At 45.4% G+C, this 20,917-nt stretch overlaps 1 protein-coding gene across 3 annotated transcripts in view; it reads left to right on the forward strand.

Annotated features, from left to right (window-relative positions):
- The window catches only part of LOC137521112 (dimethylaniline monooxygenase [N-oxide-forming] 2-like), a 61,331-nt gene extending 40,650 nt beyond the window's left edge, over positions 1-20,681 (forward strand). For 2 of the 3 annotated variants that reach the window (XM_068239921.1, XM_068239922.1), the window contains 3 exons: positions 2,962-3,317; positions 14,549-14,621; positions 19,931-20,681. In XM_068239921.1, coding sequence (XP_068096022.1) covers positions 2,962-3,317; positions 14,549-14,621; positions 19,931-20,291 — 790 coding nt within the window. In that variant the 3' untranslated portion in view covers positions 20,292-20,681. The remainder of the gene's footprint in view (positions 1-2,961; positions 3,318-14,548; positions 14,622-19,930) is intronic. The other variant, XM_068239923.1, reaches the window with a different exon arrangement.
- Positions 20,682-20,917: the final 236 nt, after the last annotated feature.

The following is a 20,917-nucleotide window of genomic DNA, read 5'->3' on the forward strand; positions in this document are numbered from 1 at the left end:
ATATGCAGGCGGCGGGCAGCGGAAGATACATACCTTCCATGCGCTCCAGCGTGAATGAAGGTCTACACCACCCTGCCAATGCCCTAACTTTCTCTGCCAAGAACGTCTCGATGCAGCCCCCCTCCTATTGTGTCACCACCCCCTCCCTTTAGATTGTAAGCCTTTGGCAGGGCCCTTCCTCCTTGTGTATAATACTTGATTGTACATTGTACCCACACAATAACATGAACTTGAGATTATTTGCACTAATACTCCAGTGTATCATCTGACATTGTGGGCCATATGCAATTCGCTTTTTCACCTGAGTTTTCACCTAGGTGATATTTTCACAGCTTGTAAATAAAGTGCCTTTTACACCACCAGCAAGCAAACAAAATTTCAAAATAATTTTGACAGTACCTTTTCACCTACTTTTTGATACTTTTTCCATTGCAAAGTGCTAAAAAGTTAATTTACATTGAAGATGAAAAATCTCCTAGATGAAAACTCAGGTGAAAAAGTGAATTGCATATGGGTTCGTGTATCTTATTTCTTATTACCTGTATTGTGTTGTCTGTTATGTCACCCCCATTATTATTGTATGTAACAGCACTGCATAATATGTTGGCGCTATATAACTCCACTAATGGTGGCCATACACTGGTCGATTTGCCATCAGATTCGACCAACAGATAGATCCCTCTCTGATCGAATCTGATCAGAGAGGGATTGTATGGCCACCTGACTGCAAACAGATTGTGAATCGATTTCAGCCTGAAACCGATCACAGTCTGTGGAGCTGCCGCCCCCCCCCCCCCCCCCATATATTACCTGATCCGGCCGGCGCGAGTCCTCTGGTCGCAGCTGTCTTCTTCTCCACTCCGGGCTCCAGACCGTTCCTGCAGCTACTGAACTTCCTGTCCAGGGGAAGTTTAAACAGTAGAGGGCGCTCTACTGTTTAAACTTCCTGCCGGGACAGTAAGTTCTGTGAAGCAGCAGCCGGTCCGGAACCCAAGAAAGAAGACAGCGGTGACAGCGGGGACTCACGCTGGCCAGAACAGGTAATGTGTACCCACTGTATTGCGTCAGTCGTCGGGCATTCGAACGCCGCTATCGATGCACTCCCGACCCGCCGGCGATCGAGAGAAATCTTCTGCACGGACGGATCGATGGGAATCGACGGGAAAGATCGATTTCGGATGGAAATAGATCGTTCTGTCAGCGGTGTGTGCAGCGATTTCACAGCCGATTCGATCACTGTGATCGAATTGGCCGTATATCGGTGGGAAAATCGTTAGGTGTATGGGCCCCTTAAATGATAAAAACAGATTTAAGAAAAAAATTAACAACTGAAAATGTATTATATTGTTTTATTTAAGTTCCACCTGCTGGTTGGACTGCCAAGTTTATGAAGGTCTAGTGTTGCTGCTATGTAGCAAAAAGAGATACTAGTTTCATGGTTAATAAAAGCAAAAAACATATTTGTAATGTTAGAGACTTTGTCAGAGTGACTTTAAGGGCCCTTTTCCACTAGCAATCGCTAGCGTTCGCGCTAAACGCTAGCGATTGCTGAATCGCAAGTGCAGGAAACTTCCTGGCGATTGCGTTCACGATTTTGCTATGCAATGCACTGCATAGCAAAATCGCGGCAAAGATCGCTCCGCGGTGCGATCGCGTTTGAGTAAAAAAGGAATCGCGGTAGTGGAAATTACCTACCGTGATTCCTATGTTAAAAAGCAAACTGTAGCGATTTCAAAATCACTAGTGGTTTGCGATTTTGCGATTCAGCATCGCAAACGCTGCTAGTGGAAAAGGGCCCTGAAACAACAGTCTGTTATGTATAGAAAAGTTTGTTTGTATTTTATGAAAATGAAAAATGTAATACAAATTTTGAAACAGAAAAGTGTACCAGTCTAGAGTAGGGCTACAAAAATTTAATGCTTATTTATAAAGTTGTATGTTTAAAAAAAAACGTTTTATCTTTATTAACTTTATTGGAGTATTTATTGCAGTATTTTTTATATCACAGGGATTAAGAATTAATTAAAACATTAAAGCAGAACTCTAAATGGACTTAAAGAAAACCTGAACTGACAATTAAAAGTCAAAATAAGCATACACAAGTCATACTACTTACCTCCCATGTACTCTACTCCTCAGTGTCTTTCTCCTGTCCCGCATCCTATTTGTTCACGGTGATCAAGGGAATTTTCCATCCTCCATTTTGAAAATGGCCATTACACCATAACAGCTTTCTGGTCAGCACACAGTTAAACTGTAACATTGCCCACTTGAGCCATAGGGAAACATGGACATTACCTGGTACATCAGTTTTCCTCACAGCTATAACTGACATATTTTACTGACAGCAACTGATATATTTCAGATCTGACAAAATATTGTCAGAACTGGATGGGATTATTGTCAGAAGAAAATGGTGAGCTTCTGAGAGGAACTGATGGCAAGGGAACTATGTAATGTTCATTTAAAGTTACCTCATGTGTTTATTTTAAATATTTTTACTCAGTACAGGTTCTCTTTAAAGCAGGACTTTATGTAGCTGTATGTAGGCTTTTAATCTGTGGCTTTCACATTTTGGTGAAGCTTGGCAAGAATTTTCCTTCTGTCCAAACACTCTTTGGGTTCTTTTGAGCAATTGTTGCCACACACTGATTACTGGAGTGAATTCTACATGAATTCATACGGGGGGTTCCCTAAAATGTAAATTATAAAGTATTTCCTTGGTCTGAATCCTAAATTAATCATATGCATATGTTCAGGAAGTTGAGGGATCTTGCCAGATTCTACAGAAAATGGAAAAAATCAATTTTGAACAGAATTAGATCAAAAACATTATTTGAAGAACAGCATTAATTTTTTTTATTTAAAAAAATATCACTGTATACTGTATATGTAAGATAGCTATGTTATTTCCATTTTTGTATTACATTTTTTTTTTTATTAATATGTCACATTCTACAGATCTGTGTTGAAAGAGCCCATGGTTAATGACTACCTCCCCAGCCTAATCTTGTACGGAGCTGTTCGAGTGAAGCCAAATATTAGCAGATTTACAGAAACCTCTGTGATCTTTGAGGATGGAACTGTTGTGGAAGATTTGGATGAGGTTATATTTGCCACAGGATACAATATGTCATTTCCGTTTCTTGATGATTCAGTCATCAGAGTAGAAGATAACAAAGTTCCGCTGTACAAGAATGTGTTTCCTCTTCACCATGAAAAGCCAACACTAGCATTCCTGGGACTTGTTCAGCCACTAGGGTCCATCCTGCCAGTTGCAGAGCTTCAAGCGCGTTGGGCCACCAGGATATTTAAAGGTTTGACAGATATAAAACCCCACCCCAGGCACAACTATTTTCCTACATCTGTGTTAGAACTCAATTGCAGAGATTGCTCTTGTATAGAAGCTCCCAGATCAGCAACAGTCAAATAAATAATTTGAAATGACTTGCTCAGGGCTCCATACATTGGTCAGATTCTGCACTGCAGTGTGTCATTGCTATAGGCTGCAAACTTCTCATAGAGATTCAGCCTGTGCCTTCCCCTGTGCAATATGAACAATGGCATGTTTCAATCTGAGCAGCAACAGTAGCTCCACCCACACAGACTGAAACTCAGGCCCTGTAGTCTTGTCAAAAGTAAAGAAGAAGCGGCACACCGCTGGCTGCAAAAAGATGTGGACACATAGGTCCTTCATTAGGTGCACCTGATGAAGGACCTGCGTGTCCGTAACATGTAGTGCTTCTCTTCTGCAATACAAGCATGTGTTTTTGCAGCCAGTGATCAGTGCTGCTCGGATACCCCTTTTCAAAATCTGAATTGATTCAGATCCGGATACCCAGATATCTGGATCCAAATCAGATATCCGAATCCGAACATTTTGATAGCCGAATAGAATCGAATATCCAAACCCAATACCTGAGATATCCACCCGGATTTGGATATCCGAATAGAAAACCGGAAGTGGCTTTTAAATTACTTCTAAAACGTTTTTAGGGTATATGAGGCATGTAGCATCATGATTTTTTTTATAGGAAAACACTAATTGATTATGTGGGACTTAAAATCCCCCCCGCCCCCCCAAAAAATGGCTGTAAATTAACATCAGGACTAGGTTCCAGACAGTGGTCGTGCAGCCCACATTGTGTCCAAAGTCCAATCGCACAACTGGGACATGACAGTTTTCAGGCTGGACACCTCCAAAAAATGTTGCAGCAATTGTGTTTTGGGTTAAATATAGGTGGTATCAGTGGTTTGTGGCACCCTGGTGGTGGGAGCAGCACAGGCAGCAGAAGCAAGGCAATGCAGCAGCAGCAGGTGTAACGTGTGCCAGGAGCATGCCGGACGTGGCACGTGTATGTGGCACATGGCACGTGCACGTGGCACGTAGCATTGGTACCACGGCTGTAAAAAAATTGTGAACCAGGCGGCTTAGTAATAGTTAATCAGGAGGAGCCAGGAGGTTGTGGTGGTGGTTGTGGTAAAGGGTGGTAAGGCAGGCATAGTGATTCCCAGCCACTTCATGTCCACCTCTTGCCAACAACAGGGTAAGACTCGTCCAACAGGGTCTGGCAGTGTTTTTTCCTTGCACGGGAAGCGATGGAGGGAGCAGAGGAGGCCACTGAGGACTGGCTGCCTAAACAGGCCTCAGTGTCGGCAGGAGTGGCAGAGGGGGTTCTGGTTCTCCGAGTCTACCCACTGCCAGCACCAGCTTGCTTCAGCCACATGATGTGAGGTACTTGTACTTTATTAAAACCGGGGTTGGACTTTAAAGCTAATCAGCACGTAGTGACAGACAGCAGAGGAGAAGACACTAGTGCACACTAATTGTCACACTGACACTGCTCAGCACAGCAGTTCTATAGTAAGGTAACACAGTAGTACTACTCTAACAACTAACTAGCACTGACTGCAGTACTAACTACACAATAACACAGTAATCCTATTCCCTAACCGATACTGTAGCTAAGGCTAATAGCAGGCCAGCAGCTGGCCTGGTCTGTGCACTGCACACACACAGACACAGGACCTATAGCAGCTGCTGCAGGCCTGCAGCACACACTCTGACTGTCACTGAATGAAATCAAGCTAGCTACCTAATAAACAATAGAACAATAGTGCAGTGATAGTGAAGCTGTTAATCACTGAACAGCTTTAGGTTTATCACTGTATACAGCACTTGCTAGGCCAGCAGCACTGGAGCATGTCTCTCAGTGAACAGTCACAGTTCCCTTCTGTGATTGGGTGCTATGGCTTAGGCTGGGAGCCCTCTGATTGGCTCAATGAGGTCAGGAGAGGCTGGCTGGGGTTCCCTTCTGTAACTGGTTGCTAAGGCTTCTGCTGGGAGCCCTCTGAATGATAGTTACAGTATCCGGATCCGGATATCCAACCGGATATCCGAATTCCTATCCGGATACTGCATTCCAGATTTGGCCAGGTATCCGGAATCCGAATCCGAGGTCAGATAGTGGAAAAAGTTCGGATTATCCGGGTAGTTCGGATATACGGAATCCGGATGAGCACCACTGCCAGTGATTTGCCACTTCTTCTTTACCTTTGCTTGTACCCAGGACTGTGTGAGCAATCCGGTTGAGGCCTGGCACCGGCATATCCCTAGGTACAGCATACCTGGGCAGCTGTTTCCGTGGAATCCTATATCAATGTTTCTGTAGTCTTGACTTCTGATCATGTGGTTGACATTTCAAGACAGTGTGTGTAGCTCCAGAAGTGCTTCAGTGTTATTTTTTGTGTGTGTGTGGAATTAGCACTAAGGCATTAGATAATATATATTGTGATCTGTGCCTGGAGATTAGCTTTCTCCTTCATTTTTCAGTAAGGACATAAATTGCTTCTTCAGCTACTAGTTTAACTGTTAATTCCGGAATATGCACACTTATGGTTTCACCAATGCAAATTCTGCAGTGTACATCATTAATGCAACTTTCACCTCTTTTGCCAAATTTCTAGCTACCGGTAATCACTGCTAACTGCAGGCATATAACCTTCTGCTTTGTTGTTGTTAAGTCGATTGGACTTGCATATTCATGAGCCAGTTTCCAACATATACCGTACCATGTGTAATAACATACTCTTCAACATAAAGTGCAAAAAGCTTGTGAAGTAAAAAAAAAATTATTCTGCAAGGTTTTTTTTCCTACCACGTAAATAAAAATGCATTATATATGGATTAGGTGCAAACATGGACTGTCAGATACAATGCTTTAAAAGTGCAAAATGGTCAATACCACTGACCATTAGAGATGGGCCGAACGGTTCGCCGGCGAACGGTTCCAGGCGAACTTTGGTGGTTCGCGTTCGCAGAGAACCGGGAACTTTTTTTCAAAGTTCGGTTTGCCCATAGACTTTAATGGCCGCCGACTTTAACGGTTAATAGCAAAGTCCCCTTACATGGTAGAAACACCAAAATTGTTGGGAATGTTAAGTGGAATAGTGGGAACAAGAGGAAAAACATTTTTTCAAAAAGACCTTATACTTTTTGAGAAAATCAATTTTAAAGTTTCAAAGTAAAATGAGCCGATTCATAAAAAAAGAACCGATTCATTAAAAAGAACCGGATGATTCAAGAACCGTTAATTTAGCAGAGAATGCGTCCTGAGCAGGACGTGAAGCTGCCGGCTCCGCTGCTGTCTCTTCCCACCTGCCTGCACCTGTCACCCTCACCTTGCCTGGCACCCAGTGCACCCATGGGTGCCAGGCTAGGTGAGAGTGACAGGTGAAGAGGTGGGGAGAGACAACAGGAGCCGGCAGCTATGCGTCCAAAAGGAGGCATTCTCTGCTATGTGGGAGGCATCAGAAATCTTCAATCAACTTAATTGAAGATCGCAACATAAGAGGATACAGTTCGTTGGATCGTTTACCGTGGATATTGGCATGGGAAAACTTTTTTAAAGGTACAGGTAAGTATTTATGGTTAATTTAGAATAATAAAATACTTTTCTCGTGGTTGTGTTTTTATTTCATTTAACCCTTTGTGGAAATGGGTAAAGGGTACTTTGTACTCCTATACTCATTTCTCCTGGGAGGGGGGTGGGCATCTGGGTTCCCTTTCTTAAAGGGGACTCCCAGATGCCGCCATGAACCCCCCCAGGGAGTCGTCGCCCCCACCTCCTCCTGGGGCACCGGAGGTGGGGAAGAGCCCCTTGTCCATGGATTGGACAAGGGCTCGGGGGGGGGGGGGGGGGGGAGAGGAGGGGAAGGCTTGGCTGCCCCTCCCGCCCCCGGAACCCCCCCATACCATGGACCATGCGGGCTGGTATAGCTCAGGGTGCGAAGCCCCAGTCGGCCGGGGCTCCGCATTCGGGCTATCCCAGCCTGCATGGGGGACAAGGGGTTACAGAGGCTCGGGACGGGGGACCCCACGTCATTTTTTTTTCATTTATTTCCCACACTCAGCACATAAAAATAATAATAAAAAAAATATATATATATATATATATATACATATATATATATATATATATATATATATATATATATATTTTTTTTTTTTTTTTTTTAAAGGACTTACGAGGCCACAAGTATGAAAAAGTTAAATACCATTTCATAATCCAGATCCATGGAGGACGCCATCTGCGCTACGTTCATTCCGCCATGGCACCCGCAGTAATACCGACCCCGGTCGGGTCCCGACCCCTCCAAACGGGTCGGGTTCCTATTCCCCCCTCAATATGGCCGCCACATATTGCCGCGACTGCGCAGTCTGCATAGATGCGATTGCGGCTGCGCAGCTCCAGGTCATCCTCCCGATGCGTCCGATGTATGCACGCATATTGATGACGCGGCAGGAGGAGGCCCTAGAGCTGCGCAGGTGCAATCATGTCTGTGCGGACTGCGCAGCCGCGGCAATCTGTGGCGGCCATATTGAGTAGGGAATGAGAACCCGACCTGTTCGGAGGGGTCGGGAGTCGGGACCCGACCGGGGCCGGTATTACTGCGGGAGCCATGGGGGAATGAACGGGAGGGCGCGGATGGCATCCTCCATGGATCTGGATTATGAAAAGGTATTTAACGTTTTTCACATTTGTGGCCTCGGAAGTCCTTTAAATATTGTTTCCCGCTATCTTTTTGACATATCCTGCAAATTTGGTGTTGCTAGGATGTAAGGAGCCTTTGCTATTAACTGCTAAAGTCGGTGGGTGATGATAACCAACCAGAATTATAGGGGTGCAAAAGTGCTGAATTCTACCATAGGCTTCCATTAGGCTCCCTATTTCACTTTCCAAAATCTCACACCTTTTCAAAGGGCAATTGCTCAGCAGGGGCAAATTTTCTAGCATTGTAGGAACTGTTAGGAGGATCATAGCTGGTGAGTTTCGGGCCCCTAGGCCAAAGAGGTCATAGCCTAGGGTCACAAAAACCTGTTTATTTGGGCAATTTCAATGGAAGTGATTCTGACGTACATAAATCGCAGCCATCGCAGCCATGAAAAGATGTGAGATTTTGGAAAGTGAAATAGGGAGCCAATGAAAGCCTATGGGGGATTTTACTACTTTTCCACCCCTGTAACTCTGGTTTGCAGAGATGTAGGGACCCCATCTTTGGAATCCAAGTCTAACAATATGTCTTCTACCTGCATGAGACATTTCGTGAAATTCAGACGTTGCTAACGGCCATGGCTGCGATTTATGTACGCCAGGATCTCCTACATTGAAATTGCCCAAATAAACAGGTTTTTGTGACCCTAGGCTATGATCTCTTTGGCCTAGGGGCCAGAAACTCACTAGTTATGATCGCCCTAACAGTTCCTACAATGCTAGAAAATTTGCCCCTGCTGAGCATTTGCCCTTTGAAAAGGTGTGAGAATTTGGAACGTGAAATAGGGAGCCAATGAAAGCCTATGGGGGATTTTACTACTTTTGCACCCCTGTAACTCTGGTTTGCAGAGATGTAGGGACCCCATCTTTGGAATCCAAGTCTAACAATATGTCTTCTACCTGCATGAGACATTTCGTGAAATTCAGACGTTGCTAACGGCCATGGCTGCGATTTATGTACGTCAGAATCACTACCATTGAAATTGCCCAAATAAACAGGTTTTTGTGACCCTAGGATATGACCTCTTCGGCCTAGGGGCCCAAAACTCACCAGTTATGATCCCCCTAACAGTTCCTACAATGCTAGAAAATGTGCCACTGCTGAGCAATTGCCCTTTGAAAAGATTTGAGATTTTTGAAAGTGAAATAGGGAGCCTAATGGAAGCCTATGGAAGAATTTAGCACTTTTGTACCCCTATAATTCTGGTTGGTTATCATCATCACCCGCCGACTTTAGCAGTTAATAGCAAAGGCCCCTTACATCCTAGCAACACCAAATTTGCAGGATATTTTAAAAAGATAGCGGGAAACAATATTTAAAGGACTTCCGAGGCCACAAATGTGAAAAAAGTTAAATACCTTTTCATAATCCAGATCCATGGAGGACGCCATCCGCGCCCTCCCGTTCATTCCCCCATGGCTCCCGCAGTAATACCGGCCCCGGTCGGGTCCCGACCCCTCCGAACAGGACGGGTTCTCATTCCCTCCTCAATATGGCCGCCACAGATTGGCGCGGCTGCGCAGTCCGCACAGACGCGATTGCACCTGCGCAGCTCTAGGGCCTCCTCCTGCAGCGTCATCAATATGCGTGCATACATCGGACGCATCGGGAGGATGACCTAGAGCTGCGCAGCCACAATCGCATCTATGCAGACTGCGCAGTCGCGGCAATCTGTGGCGGCCATATTGAGGGGGGAATGAGAACCCGACCCGTTTGGAGGGGTCGGGACCCGACCGGGGCCGGTATTACTGCGGGTGCCATGGCGGAATGAACGGGGGGGCGCAGATGGCGTCCTCCATGGATCTGGATTATGAAATGGTATTTAACTTTTTTCATACTTGTGGCCTCGTTAAGTTCTTTAAATTAAAAAAAAAAAAAAAATATATATATATATATATATATATATATATGTGTGTGTATATATATATATTTTTTTATTATTTGTATGTGCTAAATGTGTGGGAAATAAATGAAAAAAAAAATGACGTGGGGTCCCCCCTCCCGAGCCTCTGTAACCCCTTGTCCCCCATGCAGGCTGGGATAGCCAAAATGCGGAGCCCCGGCCGACTGGGGCTTCGCACCCTGAGCTATACCAGCCCGCATGGTCCATGGTATGGGGGGCCCTGGGGGGGAGGGGCAGCCAAGCCTTCCCCTCCCCCCCCCCCCGGAGCCCTTGTCCAATCCATGGACAAGGGGCTCTTCCCCACCTCCGGTGCCCCAGGAAGAGGTGGGGGCGACGACTCCCTGGAGGGGGGGTTCATGGTGGCATCTGGGAGTCCCCTTTAAGAAGGGGACCCCAGATGCCCACCCCCTCCCAGGAGAAATGAGTATAGAGGTACAAAGTACCCCTTACCCATTTCCACAAAGGGTTAAAGGAAATAAAAACACAACCACGAAAAAAGTCCTTTAATTTTCTTAATTAACCAGAAATACTTACCTGTACCTTTAAAAAAAAAATTCCCACGGCAATATCCTCGGTAAATGATCCAACGAACTGTATCCTCTTATGTTGCGATCTTCTATTAAGTTGATTGAAGATCTCCGAAGCCCCCCTTTTGGACGCATAGCTGCTAGCTCCCGCTGTCTCTCCCCACCTGCCTGCCTGAACCTGTCAACCCCCACCTAGGCTGGCACCCAGTGCACCCGAAGAGCATGTAGCAGGAGGAGAGGAGGTGGCAGGAGGCCTGCCTGCAAGCCGTGGAGGTGTCACAATTTGGTCCGCTGCGCCCTGCTTGCCATCGTTCACCAGGTTGACCCAATGGGCTGTGTACGTAATGTAGCGGCCCTGCCCGTGCTTGGCAGACCAGGCATCCGTGGTCAGGTGTACCCTTGACCCAACGCTCTTCGCAAGAGATGACACCACTTGCCTCTCAACTTCACGGTGCAGTTGGGGTATGGCCTTTCTAGAAAAATAAGTGTGGCCTGGAATCTTCCACTGCGGTGTCCCGATGGCCACCAATTTAAGGAAGGCCTCAGAGTCCACCAGCCGGTATGGTAACAGCTGGCGAGCTAACAGTTCCGCCACGCCAGCTGTCAGACGCCGGGCAAGGGGGTAACTGGCAGAAATTGGCTTCTTCCACTCAAAGATTTCCTTCACGGACACCTGGCTGCTGTGGGCAGAGGAGCAGGAACCGCTCAAGGGCAGAGGCGGAGTGGAGGAGGGTGGCTGTAAAGGTGCAAGGGAGAAAGAGGCTGAAGATGATGCACCTGAAGGAGGAGGAGGCGAAGGAGGGTGGCTTTTCTTTTGTGTGCTGCTTTTGCTCAGGTGCTCTTCCCATTGCAGTTTGTGCCTTTTCTCCATGTGCCTTCGTAAGGCACTTGTCCCTATGTGGGTGTTGGCCTTTCCACGGCACAATTTTTGGAGGCAGAGAGTACAGATGGCATTGCTGTGATCTGAGGCAGACACATTAAAACATTTCCAAACCGCTGAGCCCCCCTGGTGTAATGGCACTATGGTGGCATCAGCAGCTGATGTTGAAGGGCATGTTGGCTGGCTGTACTTAGGTGGCGATACATGGCGCCGGACACTGCCACCAGCTGTTTCTGACGAAGAGCTCCCCCTGCTTCCTTCAGGAACTCGTCTCCTCCTACTCCTCTCTGACTTCCCCTCTGAACTGTCCCCTTGGTCATCTTGTCTATTAGGAACCCATGTGGGATCCGTATCATCATAATGATCATAAATACCCTGCCCAGCTTCGCTTGCCTCAAACACCTCCAAAACTGCACCAACAGCAGGTACTTCCTCCTCACATAGTGTCGCTGCCTAACTCAGTCATATGAGGTGGTGTAACTTGCTTAGCACCTTCATCTTGTTGTAGCAGTAGTGGCTGTGAATCAGTGATTTCACCACCAAATAACTCCTATGAACTGTCAAATGCAGCGGATGTGGTGCTTGTAGTAGCACTGGTGGCTGCGGAAGATGAGGTGTTCTGTGTTAAATAGTCAACCATGTCCTGACAATCTTGGGAGTTGATGGCACGTTTCTTCTTCTGAGCACTGTACTTTGGGCCAGGGCTGCACGAAATCACATCAACATGACCTCGCACATATCTGCCGGGTGGCCTTCCTCTGGGTCTGCCTCTACCTCTTCCTCTACCTGTTTTGTCCGTTTTGTCCATATCGGGGGGGGGGGGGGGTGAAGTGAAAGGTATGCACTGACTTGACTAATACAGTGTGCAGTCACACAGGTGCAGTTAACAGGTATGCACGGAGTGGTATATCACGCTGCGTGCACTCACATAGGTAGGTGGGTGCACTGAACACAGCAGGTAGGTATATGCAGTGATGAGGTGGGTGCACTCAACACAACAGGTAGGTATATGCAGTGAAGAGGTGGGTGCACTCAACACAACAGGTAGGTATATGCAGTGATGAGGTGGGTGCACTCAACACAACAGGTAGGTATATGCAGTGATGAGGTGGATGCACTCAACACAACAGGTAGGTATATGCAGTGATGAGGTGGGTGCACTGAACACAACAGGTAGGTATATGCAGTGATGAGGTGAGTGCACTGAACACAACAGGTAGGTATATGCAGTGATGAGGTGGGTGCACTGAACACAACAGGTAGGTATATGCAGTGATGAGGTGGGTGCACTCAACACAACAGGTAGGTATATGCAGTTATGAGTATTACAATGTGCACCTGTCACACACAGACAGATACCGGACAGGCAGAGTGACTCTGCGTGCACTCACGTAGGTAGGTGGGTGCACTGTGAACAACAGGTAGGTAGGTATATGCAGTGATGAGAATTACAATGTGCACCTGTCACACACAAAGGTAGTCACTGAATGTGCTGAGCCTGGCAGTGGCACACACACAGTATGAATTATCAAGGCTGTCTATGCAACACAAGTGTCAGTGGGACACACAGGGAAAAAAATTGATTACAAGAACAAGATTTGCCCTCAAAAGAGCTGTTGTGGGTTGCTTTTTTAGCAATAAGAATCAACAAGGAGCAAGCTAAGAAGCCTACAAGAGCCTAACTAATCTTTCCCTATGAGAGAGTCTGCAGCAGCTTTCCCTTATCTCACTATTGCAGGCACACGAGCGTGTATAATGGTCGGCGCTGCCTGCCTTTTATAAGGGGGGGAGTGGCTCCAAGAGGGAGTGTAGCCTGACTGGCTACAATGTGCCTGCTGACTGTGATGTAGAGGGTCAAAGTTTACCCTAATGGTGCACTATGGGGGCGAACCGAACTTTGCGGTTCGCGGCTCTCCGCGATCGTGAACCCCGGAAGTTCGCCGGGAACCGTTCGCCGGCGAACCGTTCGGGCCATCTCCACTGATCCTCAGCCTCATGCTTTTAACCATAGACCCTGAACAAGCATGCAGCAGATCAAGTGTTTCTAACATTATTATCAGACCTGACAAGATTAGCTGCATGCTTGTTTGTGGTGTAATTCAGACACTTCTGCAGTCAAATAGGTCAGCAGGGCTGCCAGGCAACTGGTATTGTTTAAAAGGAAATATTCTTCTCACTACAGTTGTCCTATCAGTTTTACCACCTACATACCTCTGACAGCAGTGCTGAACCCAAACTTAATCATCCCTATGTGGGGTGATAGGGAGAAGTTATGCACACCTCCCCCACACCCCCTGCAAGCTCTGTGTGTGTGCTTTGTTTATTAGTCACAGCTAGCCTGTCTGTGACCTTGTGAAAAGCTGTGAGTGCAGAAAGATCAGTTCAAAGCCCAGACAAGCAGCCAAGGCAACAAGTGGGAGAAATATTACAGCAGTAAAGTCACGTTTGAGAGGAGCCTCTGCAAACAGGCAACTGCTCTGATGATATATTTTCTGTTTGGCGGCTATCTTCATTGTTTACAAAAACAATGAATAAAACAGTGATTTTATCACCAAGAAAGCAGCAGGAGCAGCAAAACTGTCACAGAGGGGGCTAGGAGAAGACTACAAACAAAACAACAGAGGCTACGTCCACACTGAATCGCACGGAAGGTATGTATCTGCCGCTGCCCCGCCGCCTACACAGTGTACACACAAACGTATTGATGCTGGAGGGGAGTGCAGAGGGGAGAGCCCTAGGTGAGGGGGGGGGGAAGTGCAGCATGGCTTTCCCCTCATGCTGCGACCCCTCTAGCCCCCCAAAATGGCTCAGAGCGGGCCCCAGGGGTGTGGGGGGGGGGGCCCCGTTCAGTATTTCTACAGGGGGCCCCGGTGGGACCTAGTTATGCCCCTGACTATACCTATGCTAAGTTGATACTACTGTGCCATTCCCTTTACAACACACTCTAAGATTTAGTATAACTCCCACTCTTATTATTCAGTATAACTATCTTGTGACCAGACTATCTAGAAATGCTAATACTGAAAATAGATGACAAACTTCTGTTTTAATCTAGGAACTAAACCAGCCTTCAGAAGTTTCAACATGTCTTATTTTCATACATACACAAGTCAGATAAAGAGTCCAGAAGCTGTGTTACACAAATCAGTCATAGTAATTGTACTATTGTTTTTTTTGGCACAGGTATAGTCCATCTACCTTCAGTGCAAAAAATGAAGGCTTATTACAAGAAAAGCATGGAGAATAAGAAAAAGTGGTGAGCTAATGTGATATGGGCAGCACATTTGCTTTACATTACTTCTTACAGGTATCCTGTGTAGAGATGGATGTGGAGGTTGCCATATACATTTATTTAAAAAAATGCTGGTTGCTTGTTATGGCAATCATTTTTCTACTTTCTTTATTACTGACCCATATTAAGTATCCAGGCCGGCCTTTCTTGCACAAGTTGGCTTCACTAGTGGCATGCTTTTTGCTTGCGGGTGACTCAGAAACTACCAAAGGCAAAAAATCAGCATGACAGCTAGGCAACTTGCCATTTTTAAATGGGAATAAAGAAGGCACCATCCACAGCCATTTTTCTACAAATTTCTGTAAATAAAACATATGCAAAACAATATTCAAACTTTAGATCCTACCAAGAGTATGCAGCTATCCCCCCCCCCCCCCCCCTTAACCCAATTATGGTCAGACCACTTTTTTGTAATTCTATCTTTTTTATTTTTCCAGTATTATCTATATTTTTTGAGGGGAAAAAGAGTACACAAATGCATAGAACCAGTGTCAAAGCTAAGACTCAATGAGCATAGATTTTGTATGTTTGCCAAACGTCTCTGGGTTTCCTCTGGGTACTGCAATTTCCTCTGAAAGCCAAGCAGCATGCTAGCAGATGTATTGGTTTCCCCTAAAACTGGACCTAAAGTGAGGGAAATAAATATTTGATCCCCTAATCCCTAATCGTAGGTTTACTGTAGCTGTGAGAGACAGAATAACGAAAGCACCCTCAAAAAACCATCAAGCTCTGACTTTGGGACATTGGGGCTTTGATGGTTCTTTTGTTGTTATTCTGTCTATCTCAGCTACAATATGTCAGAGGACAAACTAGCAAAATCAGCAGGGGATTAAATACGTATTTTCCTCATTGTAGATACTGATATAGAAATTAGATTGTGACACCACTACATACATTTACATTAGTAACAATGATAGGGGCAAGATATTTAGAAAAATTGTGTTCAGGCTAAAATTCACATTGTCAACTCGCAACAAACAGTATGTTTTTATAGCTACTTTAACCTCTTGCAGACAGACTTCTCTGGACGCTTTAAGACCGGAGCCATCTGTGCCTTTTTAAGCCATGTGATTGCTGTAATTGGCTCACAGCAAGCACGGGCCAGGAGCCAATGAAATTGGCTCCTGCCCGATATAAGGAAGCTCTGCTGTCAGCGTGACAGCAGAGCGAGAGGGTCCAGTAACGCAGACAGCACCAGGAATGGCGAGAGCAAGCAGCATGCGTGGCAGTGTTGATTGAAATCTATGCTCTGGTAGGGATAACAGCTCCCAAACAGGGCGTAGGTTTGAAGGCAACTCAGCACCTACTGTATGTAGAGAAATATATAAAATGAACCTCCCAATAAAGGAGGTTTTAATAGATTGGGCCTTAGGTTAGGCATGACCAGCATTACTTAACTACAAGGGGAGGGGTTGCTCTCCAGCCCCCCCACCCTTATGGGATTCTCCATCTTCCACAGGGAGACCCACAGAGCAGGGCGGGATCTACCATAAGGCACTGTAGGCATATGTCTAAAGGCCCTTATGTGACAGAGGCTTCTCCCCTCCCTTCCCGAATGTCTCCTCTCAGTAGAGCCGGAGGGCGATGTCACTCATCACTTGGCTCCAGTCCGGTAGCCACAGGCAAGTAGTTAGGTGCTAAGATCCAAGACTTAATCAGTGCCTCCCTGCACACACACTGCCATTTCCCGCCTGCTCTTCTCATCTTGGTGAGGATGGGCTTCAGGCAATGTAAGGTGGTGACTTAGTTGTGTTTATCCCTAATCATGTATATCCCTGCCTACGATAGTGTGTAGACTGTTTTGTATGGTAACTAGAGCCATATATATAATTCTTACAATTTTTTTTATTATTAAAGTACAGGGGGCCTTGTCCAAGATTTTTCTGGGCAGGCCCACTCTTTAATTTACATCACTGCTAGGTGCATGTACATTTAGTTCTTTATGCGATATAAGAAAATAAGGGCCAGGATTGGGGGTGTGGCCTGTGTTGAGGCGTTCGGATTTAGGGCACTAGAATCTCTGTGACTACAAGCTCCTGAAGTGTAAATCCAGCCCTGGCTGGGAGATGTACTCACATCGAAGGGCTACATCTCCCGGCATGCATTGCGGCAGCCGGGGAACATGTGACACATACAGCTGGGAGGCAGCTTGAATCTATGACACCTGAGGGACTCCCTTATGCAGAGGCGCTTCTAGAGACCAGCGGACCAGCTAATTGCCTAGAGCGCCAGATTTATTGCAGGGCGGCTTTGAGGGAAAAAAAAGTTTATTTTTCCTGTCCTTAGAGACTGAATACTTAGGGAACAGAGATAAAAAGTTCTAATGAAAGCCTCTACTGCTCAGCCTCAAATAAGGAATCTACAAACCTTTTGTCTACAACACTTTGTATGGCATCCCCTAATGTAAGTGTTATCTCTAGAGGGATCTAGAGTGTGTCTGTGTGACTCCTGTCCTGCCCGCCCCTCCTTATGACTTGAAAAGAAGAGGAGGATGCACTAGCATTGTAACCGGGTGCGTGGAATGCGACCCCCACCAGGGTGTTCCCATGTTGCCAAAAATGTGCTATTTTAGCTTTAAACATTCATTCACTGAGGCTGGGAGAGGAACAGCCTCCCCTCTTTAGCTGGATCTGCAGCTGCTGGCTCATGGAGCCGATCTTTGTTTACACACCCCTCTGTAGACTGGGCTGTATTGGGCTGTGCTGCCAGAGCATGTGACTGAGGCTATTGAGCGTCTGCGTTGCTATGAACTGAACCTAGCCTGTGCTTGCTTTATCTCTGCTCCTATCAAAACCCTGATTGATGGAGCGAGGGGGAAGCTGGAGCTGAGATCTGAGTGAGCCATGCACCACTGGAGGGGATGGAGAAGGGAGAGAGTAGGATATATGGATTGGATATGAAGCCTGTGTAAGCATCCAGTCCCCCTGCCATGCTGTCACAGCCTCTCTCTCAGCACACACACACACACACACACACACTACACATATGCCAGCCTACCCCCTCTCCCATATCAGGCTGGCTGGAAGCTTTTACAGGCTGGAGGAAGTGCTCTTGTAATGGAGTGACTATTCTCTGCACAGCATTTACAACAACAATGCATGCTTTCCTGTAACTTGTCTCACTTTCTACTTGTCCCCTGCCCCCTCCTTCTCTCTTGTGTGTCCTCTCACTCTTCCTGCTCCCTAGTTCAATGTCTTACCATATTATTATTATGTATTTATATAGCACTGACATCTTCTGCAGCACTGTACAGAGTGCATAGTCATGTCACTGACTGTCCTCAGAGGAGCTCACAATATAATCCTGCCATAGTCATAGTCTAATACTCTACCATATTATTATTATTATGTATTTATATAGCACTGACATATTTTGCAGCACATTACAGAGTACATAATCATGTCACTCATTGAACATACTTTATCTAATATCTCTTATGTAGTCCAAGGTCATTTTTAGGAAGCAGAAACCATTTGTATGCCAGCACACAGGTACCATGCGATGCAGTCTTATTTAGGAAATGGGGGGTGACACCATGAGTTACTGCAACAGGTGTCACAAACCTTAGCAATGCCACTGGGAGGATGGTGTCTTTGTGTGCATTCCAGAATGGACTAGCCAGGAGGAAGGAGGGAGATTTTCCCCCAGGCTGCTGGTACAATATATAAGGCAATGTGAAGCACTAGGCTGGTTGAGGGAAATAAATGTACAATTTGATGGCAAGCTGGTAAATGTACACAGCATGATGCAGAAGAGAGGCTTGCCTCCTACAGTGTCCTACAGTGTCCTACAATGCTTTCTCATCATTGTAAAGACTGCATGTGGTCAGCTAGATAAGGTATTACACATGTTGAAAAGTTTTCGACAGTCCCTAGACTCCAGGAGGGCTGCTTTCTGACTTGTGTGAGAGACAGGCAGGACAGGAGTCACATTACAGGCAAGTCGCCTCTGTGTTATGTGGCTGCAATACAGATATGCTCTCTGCTCCATGTAAGGCTATTCTCAGTCTCTCTCCACTCCTCCTCTCTCCCTCATTCATCTTTGTTTCCCCTCTTCCCCTAGTGCTGGCTGTCTTTTCTTCCTCTCTCTGGATAGTGTAATTGTTAAGGGCTCTGCCTCTGGTACAGGCAACCTGGGTTCAAACCTCTGCTTCTTTCTACTCAGTAAGCCAGCACCTATTCAGTAGGAGACCTTGGGCAAGACTCCCTAACACTGCTACTGCATACTGAGCGAGTCAGCACTGAGTCCGCCAGGAGAAAAGTAATTATAAATATTCCTTGTTACTCTCTACTCCCCCCCCCCCCCCAATCTTACCTTCACAATTGGATCACCCAATCTTGTTATTAGTAACCCTAGCCTATAGCTGTCAATACATGCATTCATTTTTACAGACAGATTCTTTCAAAATGATCGAATATGGCGATTATCAACCACCACATCGATCAATCATCAATCCATCGCAAAAATGTACCAAAAATACAATCAAGCAGTACATTTTTACAATTAGACACAGTGGTATAGTGGCTGCCGCATTGCAAATATTTTCATGGAGGGGGGGGGGGGCAGGTTTCCTTGCCTGGAGTGACAAAATGGCCAGAGGCGCCCCTGCCCTTATGGTGCCCATACGTGATATAATAAAAACATTCGATTTTCCATTTTTTTCAATCTAAATGATCGATTCGAATAAAAGTAGAAAATATTGTTTTTGGATCAAGAAATTCGAACGATTATCCCGTTTTTTCGAAAAAAAATCTAATCGGACATGATGGAAAAATATTTATATTCGATCTAACGGAATAATCGAACTAAATTATCTAATCGAAAAAAATGAAAAATTGTACCATGTATGGCCACCTTAAGGGAGATGGAGGATGCTACACCACAGTTCCCCAACCCTGTCCTCAAGGCCCACCAACAGTACATGTTTTGCAGAAAACCACAAACATTCACAGGTGGGGTAATTAGTGTCTCAGCAGAACTGATTAACTACCTGTGTGGAATTTCGCAAAACATGCACTGTTGGTGGGCCCTGAGGACAGGGTTGGGGAACATATATGGACGGGGGCTAGGGAGCAGCCGCCTAAAGGTAAGTAATGCTTGTCACCCCCACCCTCACCCCTTTGTCATGCCCACTCTTTTATGAATCTTCCTTACGGGGGAGGTCCATTTTATATATGTTCCTATATAGGTACTCTGGTCTCTTTAAGCTGATTTTTCTTTGGAAGAGAGCTGTATGTGCTTAATTATTTCTTTTTTTTCTTATCTTTAAACAGTTTTGGACACAGTAGAAGTCATGGACTACAGTCATACTATATTGCCCATATGGATGAGATAGCTGTTGAAATTGGCGTTCGACCTAGCATCACGTGTTTCTTTCTTACAGATCCTAAGTTAGCTTGGAATCTTTTATTTGGCCCTTGTACAGCCTACCAGTATCGTCTGACAGGCTCAGGCAAATGGACTGGAGCTAGGAAAGCAATCTTGTCTCAGTGGAGCCGGACTCTCTCACCAGCCAAGACTCGTGTTGTTCACAAAAATGATGAACCTTGGTCAATAGCCAAACTAATCATTGGCCTGTGTGTCCTGTCCACAGCCATTTTGTTAGGGTTCAATTATCTCAACTTCAAAAACTAGTAACTAGAGTCTAGAAAATCACTTTCATTATGGAGTAATTGAAAAGGAAAAGAGCAATCTTTTAGCTAATAAGCCTTCTTCAGATTCCTGTATACAGAAATTGAATCTGAAGAAGGCTATTTAGACGAAAGCTTAAACTTTTTCTTTTCAGTTAGCCAATAGATGGTATTATCCTGATTCAAAACTTTTACTTTTACTGATGAATAACACTGTGTACTTTGCTACTCCTCCTCATTCGCTTAGTTGACTACGATTCTTCATGACCATGTAATACTCTACTGCTACTATTATGGAGTAACACTGTATAAACACACCTATGTATTTCAATTTAATGGCACTCTAAAACAAAAAAGAATGTCTTTCCTTTTAAATAAAAAATTAAATAAAGAAGCTATTGAGTTGCATGAACATTCCTATGTGTTTCAGAATTAGTAAGCAGGTTGTTTCTCAAGGCAAGTTTATTATTACTAAACAATTTCTAATGACTCTTTCTACTTTAAAGTAAATGTTATTAGAAATGTGTAGCCCTATCTAGAAGAAATCCTGCTACAGTCAAATCGATGCTGTTATAAATGTTTTTACATTGTCTTGGTTATTTCTTTTGTTGGCACTGGAACAACACAAAA

This window comes from Hyperolius riggenbachi, chromosome 6, assembly GCF_040937935.1.
Source record: "Hyperolius riggenbachi isolate aHypRig1 chromosome 6, aHypRig1.pri, whole genome shotgun sequence".
In the NCBI taxonomy this organism is placed as follows: domain Eukaryota; kingdom Metazoa; phylum Chordata; class Amphibia; order Anura; family Hyperoliidae; genus Hyperolius; species Hyperolius riggenbachi.